This window comes from Vombatus ursinus, unplaced genomic scaffold (genome assembly GCF_900497805.2).
Source record: "Vombatus ursinus unplaced genomic scaffold, bare-nosed wombat genome assembly UNPS02014818.1, whole genome shotgun sequence".
NCBI classification, from domain to species: Eukaryota; Metazoa; Chordata; class Mammalia; order Diprotodontia; family Vombatidae; genus Vombatus; species Vombatus ursinus.
This window is the reverse complement of record NW_020954596.1, coordinates 48,260,092-48,272,870: the sequence shown is the minus strand read 5'-3', so window position 1 is coordinate 48,272,870 and position 12,779 is coordinate 48,260,092. Positions and strand designations below refer to the sequence as shown.

Below are 12,779 nucleotides of genomic sequence, written 5' to 3'. Positions count from 1 at the left end.
AAAGAAAAATATAGTGAATATAATGAATTAAAACAATCTATGTATTTGCCATCTCTAAAACATGTCTAATTCTGCACTTTGAGTCCTTCCCCCTTCTTCCAGGAAGTGATAGTTTTCCCATTATATGTCCTCTGGAATTGTGGTCAGTAATTGCTTTGATAAGAGTTCTTAGACATTTTAATTTTTTTTGTTTATGGTGCTGTTGGAACTGTGTAAAGCATTTCTGTTTCTACTCACTTCATTATGCATTAGTTCATAGATTTCTTCTTAGGTTTCTCTGAAATCAACCCTTTCATTATTTCTTATGATTCAATAATATTCTATGACATTCACATATCTTATTTATTCAGCCACTCCCCAATTGATTGGCACTCCCTTTGTTTCTAGTTCTTTGCTATCACCACAACAAAAATCTGTTATAAATATTTTAATACATATGAGTCCTTTTCTTCCTTCTTTGATCTCTTTGAAGGTATAGGCCTAGTGGTAGAGTAGCTCGGTTAAAGGTTACATACAATTTAGTGACTTTTAGAGTGTGGTTCCAAACTGCTTTCCAGAATGACTAAACCAGTTTACAGCTGGACCTTTCAAGTGACAGTCCCCTAACAATTGTCGTTTTCTTTTCTGGCTATCTTTGCCAATCTAATAGAGGTGAGATAAAACCTGAAAGTTCTTTTAATTTGCATTGAATTTATAGGAATTTCATTTTATTTGTGCCAAAGGCTATTTAAAGTGAATTTATGCTTATTTTACTTCATCTGGGTCATTTTATTAATTTTGTCTCATATTTATACCTTATTCAAAAGAATAAAGCATCAACAAGGTTTTCACCCTTTGCTCCATCGGTTATCCTTTTTCTTTCATGCAGCCTGAGTCTTTCTCCTGTTTTTTCTACAGACTCAATTATATTCTCCTTTGAAAAAAAATCTATTGTCATTGCTTCAAGCTGTCACCTCATTTTTTTGCTTACTTTTGCTGACAGGTTCTCGAGTATACTTTTTCCTTGTGCTACTTTCCCATCTACTCTCTTTTAATTTCTGTTTCCATCTCTCAACTGAATCCACTGTGTCAAAGGTCAAAAGTAACTTTTTTTCTGTCAAATGAAATTTTCTCAGATTTCATTATCCTCAATCTGTTTTCTGCTGAAATTGTTTACCATTTCCTCCTTTAAAAAGTTTCTCATGATATCTTTATTCCTACAGTTTGTCACAAAAAAAGGGATTAAACTTGTTCCTCTTGACACCTGAATGCAGAATTGAGAGTCATGGGTGGAAGTTGTAGGAAGACAACTTTAGGTGCAATGTAAGGAGAAACTTCCCAACAACTCGAGCTGTTCACAAGTGGAAAGAGCTGCCTTGGAAGAGATCAGGTTCCCCTTCTCTTTAGGTTTTCAAAGAGATGCTGACACACTTATTCAGCCACTACAAAATGCTAGGCACTGTGCACTTGGCAGAGATATTGGAAAGGGAATTCCTGTTCAAGTTAAACTTGTCTTCATCTCAGATTCTGTGATTTCTGACTCTTCCACTGGTTTCTAAGATAATTATGTTACTCCAGTTCTTAGAGGAGGAAATGGCAAACCACTGTTATTTTTGCCAAGAAACCCCAAATAGGGTCACGAAGAATCAGACATAACTAAAAAATGACTGAGCAGCAAGTTCTTATATCTCCCTGATCATTCCTTTTTGTTGTGTTCCTCTTCCTTCCTGAAAACCCCCTAAATTGGGGCAGCTAGGTGGCACAGTGGATAGAGCTCTGGCCTTGGAGTCAGGAGGACCTGAGTTCAAATCCAGCCTCAGATACTTGACACTTACTAGCTGTGTGACTCTGGGCAAGTCACTTAATCCTAATTACCTCCCCAGAAAGCAAACAAAATAAAACCCTAAATCCAAGTTCTGAAGATTTTGTTCTTGTCCCTAATTTCGTTCTATAATTTCTCCCTTGGAAAGTTCATCTATTCTCACAGCCAGGCAAATGAATCTTAAATTTATATCTCTAGTCTTGAACTTAGCTCCAGCCTCACATTTCTAGCTGACAACTCTATCTTGGATGTCCTCTGTGAGATCTAAAACTCAGCCTATCTGAAACTGGATTCTGTTCCCTCCCCTCAAACTCCCAAATTGTTCTTCTTTCTGATTTTCCTGCACTATTAATGGTACTATGATTAATCTAGTCACCCAGCTTAAATTTTAAGAGTCCTCTTTGATTCCTTCCTCTTCCTTATCCTATACAGATGATTTATTGTCAAGTACTATAGATTCTACTTCTGAAATGTTTTTCAAATTGATTTTCTTTTTCCTTTTAAAAGTTATAATTTTTACTTAGATTTTCTTTTTTATTATGAACTAATGTCATCAACAAATTCATATTTCATTATGTAAAGGACCAAAACACTTGTATAAGAAATGTGAACTATTACATAAATGTGTTTTAAGAAATACAGGGTGTCCCTAAAGTCTTAGTGCAGTTTTAAGCTTTGATAACACAGACATATAATTTAACAAAGTAATAACAAAACTGCTCTATGTCCTATTTTATAAATTTTAAAAATAATTTTGTGTATTTAAATGTTTTATTGATACTTTTTGTATGTACTAATTTTCAACCCAGTTTCTGTGATTTTGTGAAAACTTTTTCTTCTTCTGGCTTCTAAGATAACATATCCTACTTCCTCTATCTCTTCGTTCTTTGCCTTTTTTTCTTGATCCTAATTAATCTACCACTCCCTCATTTCCACCAAGTAATAGCTCTCACTTATAAAAAATATAAAGTCCAGCAAAGCGAATCACAACATTAGCTATATCTGTGGATGCCTATCTCATTTTGCATCTCTAATTCATTACTTCTCCGTTAAGAAGTGGGAGATATGTATTTCATCATTAGTCTTTTGAATGTACTTTGATCAGAATTCTGAGGTCTACCAAAATTATTTTCTTTTATATTATTGTTGTCTTTGTGTAAATTGTTCTTCTGGTTCTGCCATTTCACTTCACATCAATTTGTTACTTTTGTTACCACTGCTACCATCAAAATGTAGGTCCGCAGTGCCTCTTGCCCCTGCTATTTTAACAGTTTATTAACTAGTCTTTGACTTCATTCTTGCTTTCTGTTCTTTCATTGCTGCTTTATTAAATCTTCCTAAAGAATAATTCTTAACAGATCACTTGGATAAGTCAATTAACCTTTTTGGACCTCAGTTTCCTCATCTATAAAATGAAGGGGCTGAATCGGGACACAGCACACTATGATAAGGAACACTAGATTTAAAGTGAAAAGATCTGGGTTTGAATTACAGCTGTGCTACTTACTTCTGTGTGACCTTAGAGCTGTCATTTGACCTCTCTGAGGGTCAGCTTTTTCATCTCCAATATAGGAAGAGTTGGATTTAATGATTTCTAAGATTCCTTTCAGCTATTTATGTTCATCCAAGGTCATGTAGGTAGTAAGTTGCCTAGCTGGAATTTGAACCCAGATATTCTGATTCCAAATGTAGCACTCATTTTATAATGCTATTGGATTATAAACTTTTTGAATATAAGGACTGTTTTTTATTCATCTTTGTATTCCCATCACATATAGCATGGTAATTTCTGGATAGTAGATAATCAATAACAATTTATCAAATCAAAGGGGAAAATGTAACCAAAATAAATTCATTTGCAGAGTGTATTATCAATTTTTGCTTTAGATAAGAGAAATCCTACATTGGTAAGTGGTAGATACTGTTTTGTGGATTATTGTTTTATATTAAAATTAAGGAATGATACTTTTTATTTTTTATTAGGCTGGTGTAATTCATTATTTTTACATTGAAGACTGGCAGCATGTGAATGAATATCGGCATACTGTCAGTGTTAGAAAGATTTTTCCAGATCCAAATGGGACCAGGTTGGCTTTCATTGATGATAAAAGCGATGGCTTTCTGTATTGCCCTGTAAGTCCTGGTAAAAATAAATATGGATGATATTTGGAGGTTGCAAAAGATAATTATACGTGAATCTATTTGTATATAGAATATTTTAAATGCATATGTTTCATTCTAGGTAACTGATGCAGTGTACGAAATTCCAGATTTTCCACCAACCATCAAATGCATTCTTTGGGAAAATTGGTCAATGGATAAAGGTGTATTTGTGGCTTATGATGATGATAAAGTATATACTTATGTCTTTCACAAGGATACTATACAAGGTGCTATAATTTCTTTCTGATTAAAATACTCAATGCCATGTATTCAAACATTAATTTTTTCCTTTTTTAAAAATTAAGTTTGTTTTTGTTACATTTTAAATTCTAAACTGTATTCCTCCCTTTCTTCCCACCCTGTACTAGAGAAGGATTTTTTTCCTTTTAATTATGAATTTAGAATCATAAGCAAACATAAATATTTCAATACACAAGGAACAAATGTAATTGTATATGAAACCATGAACTTCTGTTATGAAGAATTTGTTTTAAATATATATTAAATTTAACAAAGTAGTAAAAAAATTACTTATAAGTTCCTTTCTGAGCTTCTTTTTATGTATTATAAAATATTTTATTAATATTCTTTCTTATTTTTTCAATTTTCGTCACTTCTTATTAACTGCCTTTACCCTTTCATAAATAGATGCCTTCCCTTCCAACAAATGAGAGTGGTCAAATAAAGCAAATCTATCCTTTAGCCATATCTTTATGTCTGGTTTTGCACCTCTGGTCCATCACTTCTTTAGCTGAAGATATGCTTTATCATCAGTCTTCCAAAGCCTTGACTGGTTTACTATATATGTGTGTGCGTGTGTGTGTGTGTGTGTGTGTGTGTGTGTGTGTGTAGATATATATATATATATATATATGTATATATTGATCAATTCTGAAGCCTTTCAGAGTTGCTTTCCTTTATGTTATTATGGTTATCATCATGTAAGTTGTTTTTTCTTTCTGCTTATTTTACTCTGTATCATCAGTTCAAATGAATCTTCCCAGGTCTTTCAGAATTCTTAATATCTGTCCTTTCTTAGAGTGCAATAATATTCCATTCCATTAACATACAAGTTTCTTTAGTTATTCACTATTTGATGGCTACCTACTTTGTTTCCACTTCTTTAGTACAACAAAAAATGGTGCTATGAATATTTACATATATATATATATCCAAATCATCAGAATGTTTGAAACAATTTGTTATACCAAGAATCCATTTATGTGCTTGTCCTTCCTTCCATAACTCCTCCAATATTTGCCAATGTCACCTTTTGTCATCTTTGTCAATCTAGTGGAAGTGAGGTAGAAACTCAGGGTTGTTTTAATTTGCATTTCTCTTTTTATTAGTGATTTGGAGCATTTTGCATATTGTTATTGATGGATTACATTTCTTTTTTTTTTAGAAAAAAAGCCTGTTCATGTCTTTTGACCACTTAGCCATTGGGGAATGGCTCAATTCTCATGTTTTTGATAAAGCTGAATATAATTGCAATAAGGTTTTGTTATTGCATTTGTATGTTATTGAAATACATGATATTTCAGTGTCAGTTTAGTCTACGTTTTCAGTTTGAAACAGTAATCCTTAGGCTATTGATCAATCACTCATTGAGTTTATAGTAAATATTTCCGGTTGTATCTAATACTTGGATCAGAATTTCAAATTGAGCTTGATAAATTAAAGCTTTTATTCAGCGTATTGAGCAAGTGCTCCCTGGATGACATTCAAATTAAGGAAAAATGACAGGTTTATATTAAGGACTGATGAACAATTTGACTAAAAGTATAATTTTAAGTAAAATTCGAATCTGAATGACCAGAATTGTTCTTTTACTTTTCTATCAGAAGATATCCGTGAAATATTTTAATTCACCGGGGGCTCATTATAATTCTATCCACTTGATCAATGATGTGGAACATCATCATAGATAAGATTTCCTTTAATGATACCTTTTGGTCTTTCCATAACTTAACTCCTTTGATGACATTTAAGACCAATGTATCTTTTCCCCAAATATTATTTTGTAGAGAATAGATATTCTTTAGGTATCAATTATTTTTTCATTACATTTGTTAAATATGAATTTGAATGATATAAAAGGGAGAAAGTAAAGGCTTAGCTAGAGAGAAATGGCCAAATCATAGAAAAATGCTATTTAGTAGGTACCTACTATATTTCTGTTAAATTTTCTTAGCTACAGAGCTCATAAATATATGTAAAGAGGAAGGATAATAGGAGTTACATTTCTAAATATTTGAAGAATGAACATTTCCACAGATATCCTCACTGATTATATTGACATATACATTAGTGTGTTTTATGTTTTATCAGTCATTGGGGAAAGGATTAGATATAAAAACTTCTAAAAATAATTTTCTGATTTTATAATATAGGGTCCAAGGTAATCTTGGCAGGAGGCACAAAGGTTCCCTTTTCCCATAAGCCTTTGCTTTTGTATAATGGAGAATTAACCTGCCAGACACAGAGTGGAAAAATAAACAATATCTTCCTTAGTACCCATAGCTTTCTCAACAGTGGTACAGACTCAAAAAGTAATGAGCTGAGACAAATACTGATGCAAACTTTAACGCTGAAAAGGTAAGTCTCCTTTTTATTTTGTTGAGAATAATCATCTACTTTTGTTGTCTGGTGTGATATTATTATTTAGTATTATATATACATCATTGACCTATGAACTGATCAGAAAATAATTATAACAAATTATCCTAAGTCCTTCAAAGTTTTAGATATTTCTTGAGTTCTAGAATCTAACATATGGAAGACTAGTCATTTATTCCCTTTCTTCTTTTTCCTCTTGCCCAGCTATCCTGAAGCCAATCCATATGTTCCACAAAATCACAGAATCTGAGAGTTGGAAAGGACTTGATGGATTATCTGGCTAAACCTGTACTTGAACAAGAATTCTCTTCATAAAACATTCATGTGCTCATATAATTTCTACTTGAAGACCTCTAGTGAAGGGAAAACTACTAACTCCCAAAGCTGACCATTCCGCTTTTGGGTAGTTCTAATTGTTAGTTTTTCTTATTCAAAACTCTTCACAACCTGGCCTCCTCCTTCCTTTCCAGTATTTTTATACTTTACTCTCCCAGAAAGATTGACATTCTTGTTTTTCCTTACACAAAATATTCCATCTCCCAAATCTAGGCATTTTCATTGACTGTCCCCATGCCTGGAAATCTCTCCCTCCTTATCTCTGCCTCCTGACTTCCCTGGCTTTCTCCAAGTCCCTGCTAAGTCCCCAATTTGACTCTGAGGTCCTTGAGAGCAGGGTCTGTCTTCTGCCTTTCTTTGTATCCCCAGTGCTTGGCATATTACCTGGCACAGAATAGAATATTGCATATGTGATTATTGACTGATTAACTCTGGTTTTTTGAGAGCACCAGCTCTCTCTGAGTGGCCATTCTTGGGAGCTGAAGTGGGCTTTAAATGCCTCTTGTTTTCTGATTATGGTCATTGATCATTCATGTCAACCTCTGACCCTTTTCTCTTACTGTTACCTGGCTTAATTGCTCATTGACTGGAATTTCTAGGACTCTGATCACTTTATTGCCTATTTGTGGCTAATAGAATAGTGAGTTGCAGTCTAGGACAGGACCTAGACACTCCATCCCAATCACTATCTTGCTTCTTTGTCCCTCTGGTCCTTCAGTTGACCAGATTGTCCTTGTGTGTTCAAATTTTCCAGTGGTCAATAATTATGGCATTTCTCTTTTGGTCTCCCCCAGAGTTGGATTTGGTAACTACTTTCTCTTTTCCCATAACATAGTCAATGCAAGATGAGTAGGGTAGAGTTAGGTTATTATATTTATAAGGGAGATTTCTTACCTGTTATGGCAACTTTTGAGATCTAGTAAGTTGTTTGTATTTACTTTATTTGAATACTTGAATTAGCATTGCTAATGCTAGCCTTACTACGAAAAATAGTAATGAGTACATCTAAGCATTTGAGTGGTGATAGATACAAGAGTGGACATTTTTGAAAAGAGGAGTTGGGAAGAGAAGAGGGAGGAAAAAGTCTGTTGGACCAAGTAACCCTTCCTGTCCAGCTCTAGGTGTTTATTTTTGGTGAGAGCTTAGTAACCTGGCTAACTGATTACCTTTGGGGAAATCAAATAGACTTTGTTGTTGTGCTCAAGTGACAGATAGATGTATAAATGTATGATGTGATCCCACTTTAGGCAGAAGAGAGGTACAGCTGGGAGCAATCAAACTGATAGAATGTCTAGGGAAGGTGAAAAAAAAAGGCTGCTTACGTCTCCACTTAACTAATAGGGCATCCTTTAGGAGAAACACTGAAGTGACCTGTTCCTGTAGTTGAGTGACTGCATTGTTTGTGAATGAGTTAATTCACAGTGGAGTGACTGCATTGTTTGTGAATGAGTTAATTTTTTTACCTAGCTACCTGCCGAGCAAGGGATGATAGTGGAAAAAATTTAGAACTGATTCTTCAGTTTTTTGTCTTCTCTGTTGCTTGAGGGATTAGAGTGGCAACTAAATGAATGTTGTGGTGTTTGGTACACATGGACAGTCTTCTGATATTAATATGTTTATGTATTCTTATTCCACTAAATGCTTTCTAAAGTTATAAACTTAACAGAAGGGATCTGATGAAGCACAGAAGAGAAGATAGGAAGGAAAGAAAGTAACTAGTAGAGAGAGCATGAGTCCAAAAATTTCATTGGTAGACACGAATAGAATACATAATGATGGTCAGAATCCAGAATAAGTCCAATGTTATTAGGCAGTAAGTGAGTGAATCACAATTAGCAGTGCCTCTCTGTGGTTGCTGCAAGTGGAATCAGCTTTATTTTTTCATTCCTATTTACTAATACCATGCTTTTGTACTGAATTGTGAAACTTATAGGAAACTGTTTAAATTTAACATTCTTAGTTTGAGCAGTGTGAAATTCTCAGGGTATCCTCTGCCTGTTCATTAAGCCTGAACTGTTCCATAGAAGTTAACCTTTTATTTTCTTTAGTAATCATATTGAGAAAGGCAGGGGCTGCTTAATTTATTGATTTACAATTGACCACTTAGTTATGAATTGGTGGGGGAAAGGAAATCTGGTGTATTGTGTTCAATTCTGTGTACCACATTTTAGGAAGAACCAAAGTTGCGAGGGAGACCAGGGTGGTGAGGGGTCTGGAGGCCATGTCAGAAGACGATCCGATAAAGTAACCAGATATTTAGAATGAAAATGAAGATTTAGGGCAACATACATATAGCAATCCTTATTATTGTAGTAGGGATGTGCTCCCTTCCCTTTTTGCATCACTGCCAAAGCTAGTTCTACCCTTTCTTCCTCCCTCAGAGATTTTAGGAGAGGTATGGGGAAGCCTGAGTATTATTGGCATATTCTCTTTAGATGGCACAGAAGGAGGGGAAAATGTAAAGGGAAAGAGAGCTCCAGTGACTTTTCTAGACTCCCCCAAACTCTCTCCTAGTTCTGAGATTCTGTAAAAGAGCAAGTGCCATTGACTGCTAAAGTGATGTGTAACCTCACCTTGAAACCTGAGTCAGACTTTCCAAAAGGCTCTGCCATTCTTATCATTTTCTAGTTAAGCCCTTTTCCTCAAATACTTTAATTGCAGTTGAGTTTTAAGACTTTCTTATTGTTTTTCTTAATTACTAGTATCACAGGGGGTGCCATAGTGCACAGAACACTGGGCCTGTAATAAAGAGAATCAGAGTTCTAATCCAGACTCAAATACTTAATAGTTGTGTGACACTGAGCAAGTCACTTAACCTCTGTCTGCCTCAGTTTCTTCAGCTGTTAAATGGAAATGATAATAATACATACCTTCCAGTGTTGTTAATGAGGATTAAATGAGATAATAGTTGAAAAGTGGTTAGTACAGTACCTGGCACATAGTACATACTTCATAAATGCTTATTCCCTTCTCTTCCTTTCCCTTCCTCCCACTCATTTTCATTGCAAATGTACAATAACTCAGCTCCCTTGTGGATTTGAAAGGCTTTTGTGGGCTAGCCTGAGAACCTAACTATCATTAATAATGTTATTTCAGTGGTAATAGCCTTAGTTACAAGTAAACTTTTGTAATTTTTGTAAGTTGAGGATTTCTTCTTTATTATGAATAGCATTCACTATGAATATAGTGAATATATATATGTATATATGATATATCAGATTTCTAAATTGCTATACAAAAAACAAAGATATTTTCAAAAGGGAAATTATTTTAGGAAAGAATAATGGAGAAAAGTGAAAATATTAAAATAAATGAAAGAGAAAACCTGAATATATACAATGATTTTCACTTGATCCCAAAGCTATAAACCTTTATTGTGTCCACATATGTTGTAGGGCTATAGTGTTTTTTTCTTTTTTAAATCTGACATTATATTAAACGTTCCATACCTAGGAACCTTTGTAAATGAATTGGGGAATGGGAGGATATATTATCTCAAATTTCTTCTTTGAGGTCAAACTTGTTCTTTTTAATTTTCCAACTTTAATTTTTTATTGTTTTATGATTGTTGTTCTTTTTAAAAAAATAATTAACTAATTTATAGTTTTTGACATTCACTTTCAAAAGATTTTGAATTCTAAATTTTCTCCTCATCTTTTCCCTCCCCCCACCCCAAGATGGAGTGCATTCTGAATACCCCTTCCCCCAATCTGTCTTCCCTAATATCACCACCACCCCCTTATAGCCCTTTCCCTTCTATTTTCCTGTAGGACAGGATAGATTTCTATACCCCATTGCCTGTATATCTTATTTCCCAGTTGCATGTAAAAATAATTTTTAACATTTGTTTTTAAAACTTTGTGTTCCAAATTCTTTCCCTTCCTCCCCACCCACCTTCATTGAGAAGGCAAGCAACTTGATAATAGGTTATACCTGTGTAGTCATGCAAAACACTTCCATTATAGTCATGTTCTGGAAAACTAACTATATTTCCTTCCATCCTATCCTGTCCCCTGTTTATTCTATTCTCTTCTTTGATCCTGTCCCTCCTTAGAAGTGTTTGCTTCTGATTACCCCCTCCCCCATTCTGCCCTCCCTTCTATCATCCCCCTCTCTTATCCCCTTTCCCCCTATTTTCCTGTAGGGTAAGATAGATTTACATACCCAACTGAGTGTGTGTGTTATTCCTTCCTTAAGCCAAATTTGATGAGAGTAAGATTCACTCATTCCCTCTCACCTCCCCTTCTTCCCCTCTACTGTAAAAGTTTTTTCTTATCTGTTTTATGTGAGATAATTTACCCCATTCTACCTTTCCCTTTCTCCTTATGCCAGTATAATCCTTTCTCACCCCTTAATTTTATTTTTTAGATATCATCCCTTCATATTCAATTTGCCTTGTATCCTCTGTGTGTGTGTGTGTGTATACTTCTTCCAACCCTTCTAATATTGAGAAAAGTCTCATAAGTTACAAATATCATCTTTCCATGTATGAATGTAAACAGTTCAACTTTAATAAGTCCCTTATGATTTCTCTTTCCTGTTTAGCTTTTCTTGCTTCTTTTGAGTCTTGTATTTGAAAGCCAAATTTTCTATTCAGCACTGGTCTTTTCATCAAGAATACTTGAAAGTCTTCTATTTCATTGAATGTCAATTTTTTCCTCTGAAGGATTATACTCAGTTTTGCTGGGTAGGTGATTCTTGTTTTTAATCCTAGCTTCTTTGACTTCCGGAATATCACATGGCTATAGTGTTTTAAAGTAAGGTTTTCATATCAAGAATTTTTATAACAAACAAGGGAATAATTTTTATGCTAATCTTCATTCTTAATTTATGAATTAAGATTTTGTCTCATGTGTCAATTGATCAATAAGCATTTAAATGCCTAATATATTCCAGGTATTTTGCTGGATTCTGAAATACAAATACAAGAATGAAGTAGTTTCTCAAGGAACTTACATTCTGCCATGAGATATAACATGGAAACATATATAAAATGAAGACAAGGTCATTTTGGTAGATAAGGCCCTACCAATGCAGGGAAGGGGAGATGAGGAAAGACTTTGTGTATAAGCGGCTGCTTGAGCTGAGTTTCAAAGGAAGCTAGACATTTTTAGAAGTGGAGGTGAAATGAAAATGAATTTCAGGGATGGGGGACAGTGCAAAGGCACATATATGAGAAGGAGTATCATATGTGAGGAAGAGTAAGTAGGGTAGTCTGGCTGGACCAAAGAGTTTGGGAAGGGAGTAATATATACCAAGGCAGAAAGGTAGGACAGGACCAGGTTATGAAGAGTTTTAGAAAGCAAACAGAGTCTATATTTGATCCTAAAGGCAATAGGAAGCTGTTGAAGTTTATTAAGTTGGAAGTGACTTGGTAAGGTCTGAGCTTTAGGAAAATCACTTTAGCAGCTTCATGGAGGATGGATTGGAGTTAGGAGATACTTTCGTCAGGGAGATCAAATAGGAGAGTATTTTGAATATCTACCTAGAAATGATGAGGGCCTGAAATAGGGTGGTAGCTGTGTGAGTAGAAAGAAAAATGATGTTTGCAAGAGGCATTTTAGAGGTAGAAATGACAAGATTTACCAAGTGATTGGATAAGTGGGGTGAATGAGGATGAAGAGTTGAGAATAATGCCGGGGTTGTGAACTTGGGTGATGGGTGACTGGAAAGATGGTGACTTCTGGTTCTTGTAACATAAAGAGAGAAATTTGAAACAGGGGTAGTTTTTTGGGAAAAGATAATGAGCTTAATTTTGGACCTGCTGACTTTGAGATGCCTTTGGGACATGACCATTCCTGTGTGTAACAGGTGGAGTGGAAGAGTAGGGAGTTGAAGAGATTGAAGAATTGAGATATTA

General features: G+C 34.7%; 1 protein-coding gene across 1 annotated transcript in view; it reads left to right on the top strand.

Annotated features, from left to right (window-relative positions):
- The window catches only part of LOC114023500 (WD repeat-containing protein 19-like), a 181,736-nt gene that overhangs the window by 66,969 nt on the left and 101,988 nt on the right, over nucleotides 1-12,779 (top strand). Inside the window, exons 15-17 of the mRNA XM_027836165.1 lie at nucleotides 3,785-3,934; nucleotides 4,044-4,191; nucleotides 6,358-6,562. Of these exons, the coding sequence (XP_027691966.1) occupies nucleotides 3,785-3,934; nucleotides 4,044-4,191; nucleotides 6,358-6,562 (503 nt within the window). The remainder of the gene's footprint in view (nucleotides 1-3,784; nucleotides 3,935-4,043; nucleotides 4,192-6,357; nucleotides 6,563-12,779) is intronic.